The 18,778-nt window shown below is 37.1% G+C and overlaps 1 protein-coding gene across 1 annotated transcript; it reads left to right on the top strand.

Moving 5' to 3' along the window:
- Positions 1-5,029: 5,029 nt before the first annotated feature.
- Alg2 (alpha-1,3/1,6-mannosyltransferase Alg2) lies at positions 5,030-13,347 on the top strand. Its single transcript, XM_076175662.1, has 2 exons — positions 5,030-5,167; positions 7,340-13,347. The coding sequence occupies exon 2, from the start codon at positions 7,341-7,343 to the stop codon at positions 8,571-8,573; it is 1,233 nt and encodes a 410-aa protein (XP_076031777.1). The 5' UTR covers positions 5,030-5,167; position 7,340; the 3' UTR covers positions 8,574-13,347.
- Positions 13,348-18,778: the final 5,431 nt, after the last annotated feature.

Below are 18,778 nucleotides of genomic sequence, written 5' to 3'. Positions count from 1 at the left end.
GAGAGAATCTGATAAAATGGGATGATAGAAATACAAGAGGACATGGGAAGAAAATAAAAAAAAGACAGCTATAGAAGAGATGTGAAAAGAACAGCTTTCCTCACAGAGTAATAGACAGTTGGAACAAGTTAGATGAGAAAGTGGTGTGTGCAAAAACAATACATGAATCTAAAAATAGTTTACATAAAATGAAATACGAAAACGGGACCCCACGAGCATAGCTCCCCTTCCCGTAAAATACAACTAGGTAAATACAACTAGGTAAATACACACACACACACAAACACACATACACACACACCCTTTCGTCGAATGGACGGCGAGAACTAGAGTTCCGAAGAAAAAGTAAAATCTACGTGGATCTCAACGTCCAGGAAGTGCCTTATTGTATTTATAGGGAAGGGGAGAGCTTGTGGTATAGTGGGGGAGGGGTGATAGGGAAGGAGAAAGGTAGGGATTATTGAGGGAAATGGAAGGAAATGAGGAGGAGGTGGACATGGTCAAGGAGGCCAGGCGTCTTGTAAACAAAAGACGGACTGATGACGTTGAGTTTGGTGATGACGGGATCAACAAAAATGTAAAGATTAGAAGTATAGATAAGAGCAGCACAGCGGAAGGTGATGATAATAGTTTCCAGGGATTTAAAGAGGGGGGGGATACCAACCTCCCCCGATTGGCAAGACTAGAGGAGAAATTTGGTAAGATGACCAAGCATTGGGAAAACAGGTTAGGTAACGTAGCCAAAATTGCACAAAGAGTTGAAAGATTGGAAGAACTAGAGAAGGCGAACAAAAACTTAACTTTAGAAATAGAAAAATTAAAAAGACAGTTAAAAGAAGTTAAAGAAGAGAATGAGGAATTAAAGAGAAATAATAAAGACAATAAAGAGGCCATAGCAAAGGAAGCACAGGGCTGGAAAAAATCCAAGAAAACAGTAAAGTTGCATTTACTGACATAATTAAACAGTAAATGAAAGAACAAACTGAAGACTCAGTTATTAAAGTGATGAGACAGAAGGAGAATATAGTAAGAGACTTAACAGACAAAAAGAAATGTATAATTGTATTAGGAATGGAAGAGAAATCTAACCAAAATAGAACCACAAGAATTAAAGAGGAAAAAGAAAAAGTAAACAGTTTACTAGAATTAGTTCAGGAAGATGAACCTGAAATCATGAAACAAATTGAAGAGATACATAGCCTCGGAAAATATAGTACAGATAAGACCAGACCAATTAAGATTAGATTCAGGCCACAAACGACGGCAGAGAATATCTTAGCAAAAACAGGGAAGCTAGCAGCAAGTGAACAATAAAAAAAGGTATGGATAAAAAAAAAATGAATAAAGAGGAATGAGAGGAAGAAAAAATGAAAAGGCAAGAAGCTAAAGAAAAAAACGAGAACAGAAAAGAGTCAGAAAAAGAAGAATTCTACTAGAGAGTAGTGAATATGAAAGTGAGGAGATGGACCATAACAGAGAGAAACAAAAAAGAAACAGAGAATACAATGGAAATAACAGAAAGTTAAGAGTGTCCTACACAAATATAGATGGATTAATAACAGGACTGAATGAACTGAACGAGTATCTGAAGGAAAAAGAACCGGACATAATGGGAATTGTTGAGACAAAATTAAAAGGTTCACTACCACCCAACAGCATAGGACACAATGCATATAATTATTGGATTAGAAAGAGAGAGATAAAACAAGGGGGTGGAGTTATGTTTCTGACTAAGAAGGATATAAACGTGAAGAGTGTCACATATGGAAAGAATAGAGTAGAGGTGATTATGATAGAAGTAGAAGACAGAGATAAGAAGAGCAGAAAGTTTGTAATAAACTACGTGCCCCCAAAAACAGCCTCGTGGGAAGAGAGTGAACATAAAAGTATGTTAGAAGACACAAGAATAACATTAAACAAGATAATGGAAGATGGAGGAAGAATAGTTATGATGGGCGACTATTATTGCAAAGAATTCTGCTGGGAAGAGATGACAGTAAAGGGTGGAGAAGACTCATGGGGAAATGCTCTACTTGAGATGATTATTGACCACACAATGACACAATGGATTCAAGAGAACACTAGGTATAGAAATGAAGAAGAACCATCGAGACTAGACCTAATAATCACATTAGAACCTGAAATAGTAGAAAAGATAGAATACCAGGCACCAATAATTAAAAGTGACCACATATTGATTGAACTAGAACTAAATAAGAAAAAATACATGAAAAGAAATGAACAATATAGAAAAGGAAGATTGATGTATAAAAAATTTTGTTTTGATAAAATAAGATAATTATTTCAAAATGAGAACTGGGAAAGAATACACAAAGAAGACACAACAGTAGAAGAGAAATGGAATATTTTGACAAAAAAATATAAAAAAGGAGTAGAAAAGTATGTCCCAAGACAAAAACAAGAAAAAGAATATGTAAAATGCTGGTACAACACAAGTTGTAGGGAGATAAAAGAAAAAAGAGACAAAGCTTGGACCAAATGGAAGAAAAACAAAAGACCAGAAAAATGGAAAATATATACTTGTTATAGAAATGAATATGTACAAGCGTGCAGAGAGGAAAAGAGAAAATATGAAAAAGATGTCATAGAAAAATGTAAAGATCAACCAAAACTATTCTACAGATTTGTAAACAACAAACTGAAAAACAAACAAGATTTGGAGAAATTAAGACAAGGAGGAGTTGAATACACAGAGGAAATAGAAATGGCGGAAATTATGAACAAGTATTTTAAATCAGTGTTTACAAGGGAGAATATACAACCGGAAGAGATTGAATGGAAAGAGAAAGTCCCCCCTATGAAAGAAATAGAAGTAACAAAGAATGAAATAATGAAACACTTGAGTAATCTTGATGTTAGAAAATAACATGGACCAGATGAAATAGCAAACTGGATTTTGAAAGAATGCAGAAATGAACTGGCAGACAAAATACATAGCATAATAAATAGTTCCTTGAAAGAAGGTAAAGTTCCAGAAGATTGGAAAAAAGCAAATATAGTACCTATATATAAAGGAGGAAATAAAGAAGACCCTACCAACTATAGACCAGTCTCTCTAACAAATATAATAGCAAAAATTTGTGAAAGAATGATCAAAAGTAAATGGGTGAAAAAAAAACAGCGTACTAAATCCAAGGCAATTTGGATTCAGACAAGGACGATCATGCGTCAGTAATTTAATATGTTTCTATTCAAGACTAATAGATATAATTCAAGAAAGAGATAATGGGCTGATTGTGCATTTGAAGACCTAAAAATAGCTTTTGACAAAGTACCACATAAGAAGTTGCTTAAGAAATTAGAAACCGAATGAGGAATACAGGGCAAACTACTTAAATGGATGGAAGACTTTTTGCAAGAAAGAAAAATGAGAGTAGTGATAAGAGACAAACACTCAAAAGGGGATGACGTAATAAGGTGTGTTCCACAAGGAACAGTTCTGGCCCCAATAATGTTTGCTATATATATTAATGATATGGATGACGGAATTGAAAGCTATATGAGCTTCTTTGCAGATGATGCAAAAATATAAAAAAAGTGAACACGGAAGAAGATTGTGAGTCATTAAATAAAGTCTGGGAATGGAGTAGGAAGTGGGAGATGGAGTTGAACACTAAAAAGTGTAGTATAATGGAATTTGGAAAAAGCAAAAACAGAATAACAGGATCATATAAATTGGGAGAAGAAGGAATGAGAAAGTAGAAAATGAGAAGGACCTGGGAGTCATTGTTATGAATAATATGTCACCTGAAAAATATATAAATAAGATTTTTTGAGAAACTTATAATTTAATAAGAACAAGCAAAGTTGCATTTACATACCTGGATGAAGAAATGGTGAGGAAAATTCTAATCACCCTGATAAGACCAAGATTGGAATATGCAGCAACGATGTGGTCACCAAGTACAGAAGAAAAAAAAAATGCATAAAAAACTTGAAAGAATACAAAGAGCAATTACAAAATTGGCACCAACACTCTCAAAACTTTCATATGAAGAGAGACTAGCAAAACTTGAACTACAGACACTTGAGCAAAGAAGAGAGAGAGGATATTTGATAACTATTTACAGAATCATGAAAGGCATAGAAATTATTGATAGAGAGAATCTGATAGAATGGAATGATAGAAATACAAGAGGGCACGGAAAGAAAATCAAGAAAGACAGCTATAGAAGAGATCTGAAAAAGAACAGCTTTCCTCACAGAGTAATAGACAATTGGAACAAGTTAGTTGAGAAAGTAGTGTGTGCAAAAACAATACATGAATTTAAAAATAGTTTAGATAAAATGAGATATGAAGACGGGACCCTATGAGCATAGCTCCCCTTCCCGTAAAATACAACTAGGTAAATACAACTAGGTAAATACACACACACACACACGCATACATACACATATATATATATATATATATATATATATATATATACATATATATATATATATATATAAATATATACATATATATATGTATATATATATATATATATATATATATATATATATATATATATATATATATATATATATATATGTACAACACTGAATGGGTCCCAGTGATTAGAGATATATTTTAACAACCACAGTGTACTTTAATTCTAAGCCATCAAAGGCCGACATGCAGAAATTGAAATGTGGAACTGCCAAGGACTCAAGCCCAGCATCCTCATGACAAGTGTGGTAGTAACTTAGCAGTACCGCATTTCAATTTCTGCATGTCGGCCTTTGATGGCTTAGAATTAAAGTGCATTGGTGTTGTTAATATATATATATATATATATATATATATATATATATATATATATATATATATATATATATATATATATATATATATATATATATATATATATATATATATATATATATATATATATAGAGTATATATTTATATATATATATTTATATATATATATATATTTATATATATATATATATATATACATACATACATATTCATTTAAATACACATATACTATATCATCCTCACTCACGGGTATAAGTCCGTGTCCTACGGTGACGGACGTAGTCTGAACGTCAACTAGACACTCGAAAAATAAATGCAGAACGGAGGAGGAAGATAAACAGAAAGAATTATTTATGGTGATAGATAGTTTGGGATAAGATATTGGCATTCTCATCGAAGGTAATTTTATAACTGTATTAACTGAGGGAAAGGTTTCATTTTTTTTTTTAAAAGAACAACGCTCCTGAGACCTACACGTATGTTGTATTCAGTTGTACACTGTGAATGTGTACATATGTGAAATGGCATAATAATTATATATATATATAAGTTATTTTGGATGATGTCACTTGTTGAATACCATTTCCCCCTCCATACAGCAAGGTCTTAGAAACATTTATTAATGGCAGGGTGCTGTTGGTGCATCCTAGAGGTTTTTAACTAGTCGTGTTCATAACAGTCTTATATTATTCTTATTTCTCCACTGCAGAAAAAAATCGTAGTATTTAAAATAAAGGGTCTTCATATATATTATGTGATTAATATTTGGGTAGTGAGTCTGTATTAAAAGTGTTAGTGTATTAAAAGCATGAAGTTGAGACCAAATCGTTTTTTAGGATTAAGAACTGCAGATGGCATGACCCTACAGGCTACAACAAAATTTGAATGTATTAAAATAATTAAAGGAATGGAGCCAAAAGTGGTTGCTCCAGTTTACTGGAGAGCAATGTAATGTTATGCATATTGGAAATAGAAAATAGAAAAATAATGATTTTGTAAATTACAGTACTTCAACCTCTTTCTTTTTGGTCTTTCAAAGTTGGTAGGCCCAGTGATTTTAGTGTTTCCTCGTATGGTGTACCTGCGAGGCTAGGAACCCAATTGGTGTGTATGTGTGTTTACATATTTATTTGTAATTTGCGGGATTGGAGCATTACTCATGGGGTTCTATCTGTTTGTCAAACCTTGCCTTGAATTCTTTCATATGTTAGGATAGGTTATATTTTCATCTAACTTGTTCCAAAAGCCTACATCTCTTTGTGGAAAGCTATGCTTCTTGATGTCTTTTAAATAGGTTTGTTTTTCAGTATTCTACTATGACCTCTTTTTGATCTTTCTTCTCTACCAGTTATTCTTTTCTGTTCATTTTCTCTAAACCTGTTTCCAGTTGAACTTCATCATCATGATGCCTCTCTTCTTCACTAGACACTACTCCAGAGTGGAAAGTCCCAGTTTCTTTAATAATAATATATAATAATAATTATAATAATAATATAATTTATTTGGCATTGAATCAATATACATGAAGTGCAGATAATGAAAAGGACACATAGTTCGAAATAACAATTACAAATGCCGAGGATAGCACAAAAAAGCATGTAAGCTTATTTCCATTGTGATTCCTTATACAATAGAACCTCTATTCTCAAGCATCTCAAGTCAAACAAATTGGTTCTCAAAAAAAAAAAAAAAAAGAGAATTTTTTGCTCTAGTAGTTAACCAATACAAAGTTATCTGGAAAAATGTCACCCTGATAAAGCTGTATCCAGGAGACCAGTAAATATTCTCAGTCCTCAACTAAATTGGTTCTAGAACAGTTTTCTAGGATGGATTGTAGTTGAAAACCGAGGTTTGACTGTACATCAATTCGTTTAGACCAGTGATCAACTCGGTTGCTTCATTTTGTATTCCCTTTTTTTCTTAAATATGGTGACCCCATCACCATTGCATGTTCAGATCTGGCCCATATCAAGCTTTCGTTGATTTTCATTGTCCTCATCCATGTAATGAAATGCCATTCTAGTATTTTTCAACAGACAATAGATCTCTTCTGTTGTTTTCCTTTATGTGTGCTCAGTTGATAGGTTGTCTTTGATTATGATACGTAGGTTCTTTTACTACTTTGCTATTGCTATTATTTCATTTTCTGTCTTGTGATCCATTGTCAATTTTTCCTTACTTTGGTCTGTTTACAGTATTTTGTATTTTTTTTGCTGTAGAATTGATTTTCCACTCCTGACTCCCCTCATATACTTATCCAGGTCCCCTGGTAGTATAATACAGTCTCCCTCACTTCTCACCCTCTTCATGATCTCTGCATTGTCAGCAAATAGGTTGCATAGGTATTAATTCTTTTGCCATGTTATTGATATATACAAGGAACATTACAGGAGCCAAAACTGAGCCCTGTATAGCTGGTTACTTTTTTCCCTTCTGACTTTTCATCTCTCACTTCTGTTCTCCTACATGTGTGTGTATATGAGAAGAATGATGGTTTTGATACAGAATTGTATAGAAATCACTAGACATAACTTTTGCAAGTGGTCAGAATTTGTCTTTATCTAATTCCAGCATGGTAAGGGTAACATTCCTTCACCCAGACCTTGGCATAGGAGGAGCAGAGAGGCTAGTTGTGGATGCTGCCATTGCACTGAAGGACAAAGGCCATGAAGTTGAATTTTACACTTCACATCATGACCCAAGCCATTGCTTTCCAGAAACCATAGATGGCACAGTAAAGGTAACATCAGTAGGGGACTGGTTACCACGGTCCTTTCTCGGAAAATTTTATGCATTTTGGGCTTACGTGCGGATGATCTATTTAGCACTTTATCTACGTTTCTTCAGTAAAGCAAATTATGATGTGCTATTTGTGGATCAAGTTTCTGCATGTATTCCTGTTCTCAAGATCAAATCCAAAGCCAAAGTCCTCTTTTATTGCCATTATCCAGACATGCTCCTAACCAAGAGACTTTCCTTTGCCAAGAAAGTTTACCGGTTCTTCCTTGATAAACTAGAAGAATGCACGACAAGTAGTGCTGATAGTGTTTTAGTCAATAGCCACTTCACAGCAGGTGTGTTCCAGAGTACATTTAAGTCTATACAAAACAAGCCTGGTGTATTATATCCTTCTCTTAATTTCAATAGTTTTGATAAACTTGCCAATCAGGATCACAAAATCTTCAGCACAGTTGGTATCCCAGCACTAGTTGAAATTGTGTTTGTGTCCATCAACAGATTTGAAAGAAAGAAAAATCTTGGTCTTGCACTGTGGTCACTTAAAGAGTTGTTAACTAAAGTTGATGGTAATTTAGCTGGAAAAATACATCTAGTGATGGCTGGAGGATATGATTCCTTGAATGAAGAGAATATTGAACACTATGAAGAACTAGTCCAACTTACAAACAAGTTGGGTTTAAAGGAACATGTAACTTTTCTAAAGTCTCCGGAAGAAATTGTCAAAGTGGGCCTGTTAGAAAATGCCACTTGTTTGATATACACACCAGATAAAGAACATTTTGGTATTGTACCCATTGAAGCTATGTATGTTGGGACACCTGTTATAGCTGTCAATAGTGGAGGTCCAACTGAGACTGTAGTGGATGGGGAGACTGGTTTTTTGTGTGATCAAACAGCAGAAGCTTTTTCAAATGCCATGCTCAATTTTTGTAATAGAACTACATCCAAGGAGTCAATGACATTAAGGTGTAAGAAGCATGTAAAATCAAAATTTTCATTTGAAGCTTTTGCACGAATGCTTGACTATGAAGTCCAAGGTTTGATTGATGAAAGAAAGAGAAAATAAGTCTTTAGTTTTGCTGAAGTGGGGAAATTCTTCAATATGCCATGATTTTATATATATATATATATATATATATATATATATATATATATATATATATATATATATATATATATATATATATATATATATATATATATATATATATATATATATTTTTTTTTTTCCCCAGTAAAAACTGTGTGGATGCTTGTCACTCCAGAAATTCAGAACAATTAGGTAGTGCCTTATAATAGCACATACTTAATGCTTCCAGTAGTTTATAACACATGTGGTCAGATGATAAATTGGCACTTGCTTTCAAAATACTTATGTATTCAGACAAAAGTTTATGTTCATAAAACTTTACTTCATTGTTATTATAACCAAAGAATTTCTTGTGCAGTATAAATATAATTGAATTTATTAATGTACAGGTATTGGAACTGTTGACAGGTTTGTGGGTAATCATGCTGTTTATCTTTGTCAAAGTGCCACTTACTGTTTATTCTTATTGAGGTGACAGTAGATGCACAAGACTTTACATCTGTTACTGTCATTAGTGGACACTTTTTCAGTCATATTAAAATAAAACTTTTAAAATCAGAGCATTGGAGCAAAAGTCCAAGAACTTATTTGCCTAGCTATACATACTGATATACATACATTTGGTCATTTTAATTGTACTGCATCAAACTTATTTGTAGGTAGGGTTTTGGTGAGTTAACTCATTCCTTATATTGAGAAGTAGCTGTATTGTATACATATTTTGTAGTGTATGTAGAAGTGACTGACCATAATCAGAGTAGTATTTGTTTCATTTTTTCTTGCCCTTTTAACTTTTTCTCTATTTCCTCCCTCTAGTGTCTCTTTTTTTTCTAATTGCTTTTCTCTCGTATGCCATTTTGTCTCTTCACAGAGATTTTATTTCAGTTCCCCATTGCAGATGCTGGCCATATGCATTGTACTGATGAGATTGTCATGGTGTCACAGCAGCATACATATACAGTAGATGGGTGGTATGTGATAAACTATGATGAGTATGTGTGTACACATTTGTAGGGGGCCAGGACTTCCTCCAGACATTCTTTCTGGAGGAAGATTAACTGTTGTCTCACCACCTCCTTGTGGTGCCCCTACGGATTGATTTCCACCAAGGAGGTTCATGCTAAGTGTGAGGTAGCAACTGAGACCAACAGTATATTTACTCCTTGTCAAAACTTTCCTTCAACTACCTTTCCCTCCCTATCCTCCTTCACATTTAGCAACTGCCTAAAATACTCTGCCCATCTTCCTCTTACTGCTGTCTCTTCCATTAGCATCTCTCCATCTGTACCTTTTACCTTTTCTACTCTACTTGATTCACCACCACTTCATATCTTAATTTCCTTCCAAAACATCTTTTTATTACTTTAAAGATTTTCTGTCATACTCTTACCCTATTTCACATCTGCTCTCCTCTTTGCCTCCTTTATCTTATGCTTTACTTTGTACCTCTCATATGCTTCTCTCGTCCTAGTTTGTAATCTAGGTGAATGCTTGCTTCTTCTCTTCAACAACCTTCTTTGCTTCATCATCCTGCCACTTGCTACTCTTCCTTCTATTTCCTCCCATCCTCCTTGTTCCACACACCAACATTGCACACCTTGTGACTCCCTCCTTGAACCGTCCCCATTCGTCTTCCACTCCTAGTTCTACTCTATCCTTCACTCCCTCCTACTCCTTTTCTTTCTCATTTAAGCAGTTTACTCTAAGCACTGCCCTACCTCCTTTTCCTCTTTCTCCATCTATCCTCCACTTTCAAATTACCTTCCTTGCTGTGGATGTGCTGTGTCTTGCGACACTGCTTCTGACTCAGGGCAGTGGACAGGATGCAGGGATGACCTGTCATCCAGGAGGTGCCAAGATGTGAGGGAGGGAAGAGGGTGAAGGGGAGTGTAGTATGTAGGGGATGGAATGGGTGGGAGTGGTTTCTATGCCTTTTTCTTTTTGGCTACCTCCCTTGTAAAGGGGAAAAAGGCCTTTGGTATATGTATGTATGTAAAAGTTCTGATATTCCCCCACTCTCTCCCCGTAGAACATATACATCCATAACTCTTCCTACTCTTCTCCTGGTTACCACTGTATAGTCCATTAAAACCCTATCTACTACCCTTCCATCCACCATCCTTTCTCATGTGTACTTATGCTCTACTTTCCTCCTAAACACTGAATTTGTTGTCATCAACTCTTTCTAGACACATCTCCATCAACTTTCCACGACAATTTTTTTTCCTGGGACTCCACACTTACCAGCCACTCTGTCTATTGGTTTATTTCCTACTCTAGCATTAAGATCTACCAATACCACTACATTGACATTTCTCCCTAAACCCTCTATGCACTCATTTAGATGTATCCAAAAAGCCTCCCTTTCCTTTATACTCTTCTCATTACCAGCCCCATATGCACTTACAAAAACCCATATCTCCCTTCACAGTTTCACCTTCATTCACATTAACCTTAACCCCTACCATATGGTGACGCCTACGTAGGCGTCACGAGGAGCAAGTGGGTATACGAGGATGCAGACGTCGGCATCTTGATTATATTTATTGTAGTCGTACCTGCATGACCCACATACTCTGTAAACTGGCTTCATCATATTTTCTATGGTTATCAGAATTCACGGGTGAAAGAGAACGAGCGATAGAGCAGTGACTTTATTTTTTATAATGCAAGTATTATGATGCAACATCGCATGTCTGGCAGCTAATGCTGCCAGGCGTGCGATGTGGCCCGTATTGGAGGGGTTAAAGAAAACTTCTTCCACGCCACCACACATTTACCTATCTCATTACTTACTAGTATAGCCACCCCTCTCCCTCGTCCTATATTCACTCCTGACACCTGCCCAGCTACACTCCCAAACTCGTGTGAAATACCTAGGATGTGCTAACAGAAGTATAGTACAGTCGTACCTCGGTACTCGACCGCCTCTATACTCGACCAAATCGGTGCTCGACCAAAAAATTCGAGTAGAAAATGCATCGGACCTTGAACAGATTTTCGGTACTCGACTAGCTCGAACAGCGGGTAAGCGTCAGTTCGACTCAGACCGCCAGCGGAGTAAGACGTACGCAGTTTGTTCGAGTATTTCTTCCCAGATTTAAACTTTTTCGTGTTGCTCTAGCCCTTAATAATGGGTCCAAAGAAAGACAGTGATAAGGGGAAAATTGGTTTCGGTGTTCGAACAAATCGGTGCTCGACCACCACCTCAGAACGGATTATGGTCGAGTACCGAGGTACGACTGTATATGGTAGTATTAATGTGCCTACCATAAATGACACTACTTTTTGACCTGTAGTGTACCTAAGTAGGAATTTTGTTTCCCATTATTATCTTGGTATCTGGAGTGCATTAATAGCTTCTCTAAAAATTTTAATTTTGAAACGTTTGACAGTAGTAATGACTAAACTGACATAAATTATGTGGAATCATGATGCTTTTCTGATGAGTAGCCAGTGATGGAGAGCAGTGGCACGATACTTGAATTTATTCTTGCAAATTGGGATTTTATGTACAGTACTTACTAAGTAGACAGTGGTGCAAATTTCAAGATATATGTGGATTCTTGTTAAAATTGGATGCTTGTTAAAAAGGACTGGCCTATGCACAAATGGACTAGTGTAGATTATGCAGCAATATCTCTCACAGACAGAGAATCTTGATCCTTTTCCCTTCTACATCAATCTTTTTTTTTTTTTGACTCATGCATTGCCTTAGAAGTACCCTCCACTTTCACCGCCCATTCATCAACATAGTCTACTCATAAGACATTTGAGTCTCCTTTTGCTTCAAATCAGTATACCTTTGTAGGATGCTATCTCATGTTGACATCCCTGGCAAAGAACATGCTGAAGGGGCAGCTTGAGATACAGAATGCATCCCTCCATTGCCTGCAACAGACTAATATCCTACCTTCTTGTCCATATTAGAAAGTGTATGGCAAAAATACTGGGAGGAACACCTGACAAACCACATGAACTTCACGTTCATCTAACCAATATAACTGACGCCTTGAGACAGCCCTGATATACTTAAAAACAGTAAGACAGTCCCAACACACTCAAGGACTAGAGATGGCCCTCCCACTTGACCATGTGGTACCTCCTTTACTACATTACACATCCTACTAGAATGCTGTGCTTGGACAACCCATTGAAACAACCTCCTACTTCTCCACCTACCCCCTCAAACAACATTGATCTCATACCTAACTTTAGGTGACAAAACCAATAAGTACCTATATCATCTCACCACAGTTTTCTATAAGAGACAGGTCTCTTTTCCAAGCTAATTGCCCCCACAATATATGTAACTTCAAGTATGACTCATCAATATTCCTCAAATTTATGAATTAACTTAAGAATACTATACATTCATGTATACCTTCCTAATAGCTAAACTAACACCATGAAACTAGAAAATCTCTTGGCAGGGGCGTGATATCGTCCATAAGAATATAAGTACTGGGGAATAGTTGGCAATAAAGCCCATCTACTGTGCATGTGAGTTTGTGTGTGTGTGTATATATATATATATATATATATAATATATATATATATATATATCATATAATGTGTGAGTTTGTGTATGTATGATGTGTGTACATATGTAAATGTATAATATAATTTTTTTAAGTAAAGGTTACTGCTAATGCTTTTATTTTTATTTTATTAATATATTTTTTTCAACATAGCTCAACTGATTCACATCTGTCACATGTCATAGATAAATAAATGCCATTTAAACTATGATTTCGTGCATTATTTTCCCTCCATGCCTTTCTTTTAGCAAATTACAGTGTGGGAGGGGAAATTGTTAACCTTCAATACCTCAGTGAAATGCTCTCTATGTGGCTCACCACACAAAGATTAGGGGAGAGGTGGGGAGTTAAAGCTTTGACTTCCCCCTCCTACTAAGGAGGAACTATCTACTGCCACATCACCTCCTTAACCTCTTCAGTACGAGTTGAATATTTGTGCTCACATTAGGTTGCATGATGTACGACGATGCATCACAACACGCACATTATAAAATATAAAGTTACAACGGGCATACTCATTCTCTTTCACTCTGAATGTTTATAACCACAGAAATTGTGATCAAGCTTGTTCACAGAATAGAGGTCACTCTGCTACAACTACAAAATATGATAGGATGCAGGTGCCAGCATCCTCATATGCCCATTTGTGCCTCATGATACCTACATAGGCGTCATCATGTTCTAGGGGTTAAAGTGCCACTGAGATTGAATCACAATAGCCTGTGCTCAGAGTTGATTAACAAGCTAGTCACTAGCAGTATAACTGGGTCCATTTAACATATATTTTCAAGTATGTGGGTATATTGATCATAGTTCAATATACAAGAAAGGAGTATGCTCATGGGGTCCTGTCTCTTGATCTCCAATATATTGTACCCAACTTCAAATCCATGCACGGTTCCAAATTTTCTTCCCGGCAAGAGCTATGGGAAGGTCCAAGGATCATTGCCAGCTACTGTGGGGCTGTGGGTTTCTACAGGGTTTGGTTGTCCCTATCTGGAAGTGGAAAGGGGACAAGCAGGACTGCAACAACTACTGTGGCATTACATTGCTGAGTGTACCAGGTAAGGTGTTTGCATTGCTGACATGGGTTCATTCACATCTGCTAAAGTTTCAGAGGCCTGAACATTCTGGGTTTATGCCAAGTAAATCAACAGTTGATCTGTACTCGCCTGGATAACCAAAGTTGCTCCCAGGGATCGGTGCCACCTGCGTTAGAGCCAGTGGTAGGTGATGTGGCTGGTTGGCTCCCAACTCTTGGGTTGGGTGGGGGGTCCTACGACGAACAAAATACATGATACAAACATGCACTATAATACCAAAAGAAGGTTGGCCAATCATTTGGCAGGTAGACATACTTAAGTGTCATTTAATGATCAACCATTGCACACCAGAAACTTTAAGAATGGAATACTACAGGGCTCATGTGGTTCACTACAAATAGACTCAAACTAGCCCCAACCAAATCTACAGCCACACTTCTCACCAACTGGACAGCAGAACACAAATACATACCACATCTCTATATCAACAAAACTCATACCACACTCATATTGTCACAACTCACCTATGGGTCAGGCTAGTCGCAACATGAATGTAAGAGGCCGGTAGATAGAGGTAGACAATTGGGTAGATCGAGGGGTAGAAGGACAGGAAGGAAACATTTATAGTCTTTTTAGTAGGACGTTATGATACAATGGCTGACAGGAAAGGCTTACTCATTCACACGTTTGCTCGCGCCTTGTATATATAACAAAATGCTGAGTTGCAGGTTGAAGGAGAGTGTCGCCTGGTGTTTTGCAATATTGTTGTTAAATGGAGGTGACTGTTGTAATATCGCTTAGGAAGCAAAAATTTTAAGTGTACAAGCCATTTCCATTGCAACATAATGCTTACGTGGTGGTATCATTTGAAACAGTATAACAGCCTCTCTGATTGGAGAAAAAGGTGGAGGAGAAAATTATTGGCGCAGAGAGGAAAAGTCACACCCTTAAGGTGTGGCACTTGTTTGAGAAGTAAAAGACTATTGGATGAATGAAAGAGTGATGTCAGAACGAAGGTGGCTCTCGGGATGTACATCACAAGACCAAGAAGTATTTTTAAAATACACCCTCATTTTATTCACCCCTCAAGCTTAAAGAAGAAAAAAAGGCATGGGGCCTTAAGAACCAATTGCAAGAACAACTCTAGAGAATTACGGAAACGGTGACAGCAGAGATGGGGGAGACTATGAAAAACAAAACAAGGCCGTCTACAGTTTGGATGAATGACAAAGTTCAGGCAGGATAGTTGAACTCTGTCAAAATTAAATATAACAAGAACAAAAATAACACAAACATAAATGAACATAGAATAATAACAGAATATTACATATAGTATGAAATAAATTTGATTATTTACCAAGTAATTGTTGAGTGTGCTTTTGTAACATGCAAGTCCAGGTAGGCAAAATGAAGTCTTGATTATGGTGTAGATGAGTCATGATACCGGTTGTTGAGGTTGCGCCAACATTCACGGGGGACAAATAGGTAGTTTGAGGTGAAGATTATGGATGATAACTTCTGGTAGGGGAAGGCTCTTTTAGGTGAATCTTCTGGTAGTCGGGAACAAGATAGTGGATGATGTTTCTTAGAGAAAATAGCAGAGTCAAGTCGATCATAGTCAAGCAGCAGTCTGGACAATGTCCGATACAATTTGGAGAATGAAGGCTGAGCACTTCGCTTGGAGAAGATGAGCTGTAGTTGTGGTCTTAAGGACTTGTTTAGCAGAGTTGTGGTAATCGACAAATGCAGAAGAAATGCTATGTAGATTCAGACGGGCCCTGGGCTTCAGCTTCTTTTCTTGTCTTTTTCTGTTTTGTTCTCCCTCTGTAGTCCTTCTCTGCTTCTCTTTGCTGTTGACTCTGTCCGGGTTGTTCTCTGTATTGCCCTGTATATACTCTGTGAATGGGAACCGACATTTCGAGAAGTTGCAAAATGTCCATAAAGCAGTCGTTTAAAGATCTTCACCCAATGGGAAAGCAGAGAGAACTTTGACACCAAATTATGATATGTTCCTTAGCTTGGCATTACCTGATAATATGTAATGGGTGCACTCCAATAGACTGGTATTGCACAATGCTTAAACATTTCAAGAAATATATATTATAGAATATAATACAATATAAAACATACATATCATATTCATGCAAGTCGTGCCTTAAAATTACAAACAGGAGACTTTATTCACACAATGGTGTGACACAGCACAACCACAGGATTCTACTCATGTTGAGGATGTGACATACATCCAAGATTCTTGGTGTAACATACGCATCCATGTTGTTCAAACAACACATCACAAATATAAGAACTAAATGCACACCTAGACTTAACACACTTAAATCAATTGCTGGGACAACATTTGGACAAAAAGAAACTAATACTAGAGTATATAGATAATGCATATTCTCAGTGATGAATTATGCAAGCCCCACATGTGCCCCTAATCTCACTAAGGCACACCACAACACCCTTCAGACCATACAAAATAAAATCCTAAAGACAGTTATAGGCTACACAAATATAGCACCAACAGATTTTTTACAATATGAAATGAAAGTCCTTAAAGCCAAGGATCACTGTAATTATATCACCTCTTTCTCTTTGATCTTTCAAAGTTGGCAGACCCAGTACTTTCAGTCTTTCCTCATATGGTTTATTTGCTAAGCTGGGGATCAATTTGGTTGCTGCCCTTTGTATTTTCTCAATCTTGTTTACATCCTTCACTCTATGTGGGGACCACACTACTGATGCATATTCCAGTCTAGTTTACCAGTGTTTCAATGAGTTTTTTCATCATCTCTTCATCCATATAGTGGAACACTTCTTTAGTCTTCTGCAGTAGTCCATATGTCTCTCCCACAATCCTGCTGATATGTCTGTGAGGTGACAGGTCTTTTATCAGGACTCCTAAGTCTTTCTCCTCTCTTGCTTTTGTAATGGGTTCACTTCCCATAAAATGATTTAAGAATGGCCTTTTGCCACTATTGCCTGTTTTCAGTTCTTTGTATTTTTTTTTTTATATTGAACTTCATTTCCCATTCTTGGCTCCATACAAAAATAGTGTCTAGACCTTTTTGCAATAGTCTACCATCCTCCTTGTTTTTCAGACTTCTCATGATTTTTGCATCATCTGCAAATACCCCGCCAATACCCCGTCTGGGGTATTGGCTGCTTGTTATTGTGGCAAAGTAGCATGCAGTTGATACTTTAGGGTCTATATGGGGCACTCCTATGGACCAGAGCCACACATCATTTTGTCTATGATAGAGGAAAACTCTTCATAGAGAAATGATGACACTTTTATACTACGACTGTCCCTCCGTTATGCTGTCCCCCAACTCCTTGCTGCTGTCCTGTACCATTTCTCTGAGTATTCATTTTCTGCTGTGGGGAAATTCCCTGTGGTGGGGGAAAAGAATACTGCCACCAAGTATTTCCACTTGGATCATAAGAGGCGAGAAGAAAGGGACGGGGATTGGGGCTAGGCATCCTTCTCCTTGTAGCCCCACAGGGGACATTCCTAAACGAAAAAGTAAAGGCATAAGAGGGTCTGGGAGTTTTCCGACCAGCACCCTAAGGTTTGGGTCTTTTAATGTGTGTGGATGTGGTACAGATGAGAGTAAAAGGGAAGAGATAGGTAGTATGTTTGTGAGAAGAAAGATGGATATATTGGCTTTGAGTGAAACTTAAGTTGAAAGGGAAGGGTGAGTGTAAGTTTGGGAGGTTATCAGGAGTGAAGAGAGGGCGAGGGAGGGAAGGGGTGGCTATTCTAGTAAGTGAAGAGATAGGTAAACGTGGAGTGGAAGGAGGTTTCCTCAAGGATAATGTGGATGAAAGTGAAACTGGGAAAGGAGATGTGGGTCTTTGTAAGTGCATATGGGCCTGGCAGTGAGAAGAGTGTAGAAGAAAGGGAGGCCTTTTGGATAGATTTAAATGAGTGCATAGAGGATTTAGGGAGAAATGTCAATGTAATAGTACTGGGAGACCTTAATGCTAGGGTAGGAAATGGTCCAATTGATGGAGTGGTTGGGAAATGTGGAGTTCCAGGAAAGAATCATAGTGGAGAGTTGATGGTGGAAATGTGTCTAGAAAGAGAGCTGATGATAGCAAATACAGTGTTTCGGAAGAAAGTCAAGCATAAGTACACATGGGAGAGGGTGGTAGATAGAGCATTGATGGATTATGTAGTGGTAAATAGGGCTATGATAGGAAGAGTTAAAGATGTACATGTGCTAAGGGGAGAGGATGGGGGAATATCAGATTATTTTTTGGTGGAAGGTAAGTTGAGAGTGGAGGATAGATGGAGAAAGAGGAAAGGGACAAAAGGTAGGGAGGTGCTTAGAGTGAACTCTTTAAATGAAAAGGAAAAGGAGGAGTACAAGAAGCTGGAGGAGGAGTGGGAGTGAGTGAAGGATAGAGTAGAGCTAGGTGTGGAGGAGGAATGGGGATGGTTCAAGGAGGGAGTCACAAAGTGTGCAAGGATGGTGTGTGGAACAAGAAGGACAGGAGGAAATAGAAGGAAGGGTAGTTAATGGTGGGATGAGGAAACAAAGAAGGTTGTAGAAGAGAATAATCGAGCTTTCACAGATTGGTTACA

The sequence above is a fragment of the Oratosquilla oratoria genome, chromosome 37 (assembly GCF_046742065.1).
Source record: "Oratosquilla oratoria isolate Oo_2021 chromosome 37, ASM4674206v1, whole genome shotgun sequence".
In the NCBI taxonomy this organism is placed as follows: domain Eukaryota; kingdom Metazoa; phylum Arthropoda; class Malacostraca; order Stomatopoda; family Squillidae; genus Oratosquilla; species Oratosquilla oratoria.
The sequence above is the reverse complement of the archived record's forward strand: the minus strand, read 5'-3'. Positions and strand labels throughout refer to the sequence as shown.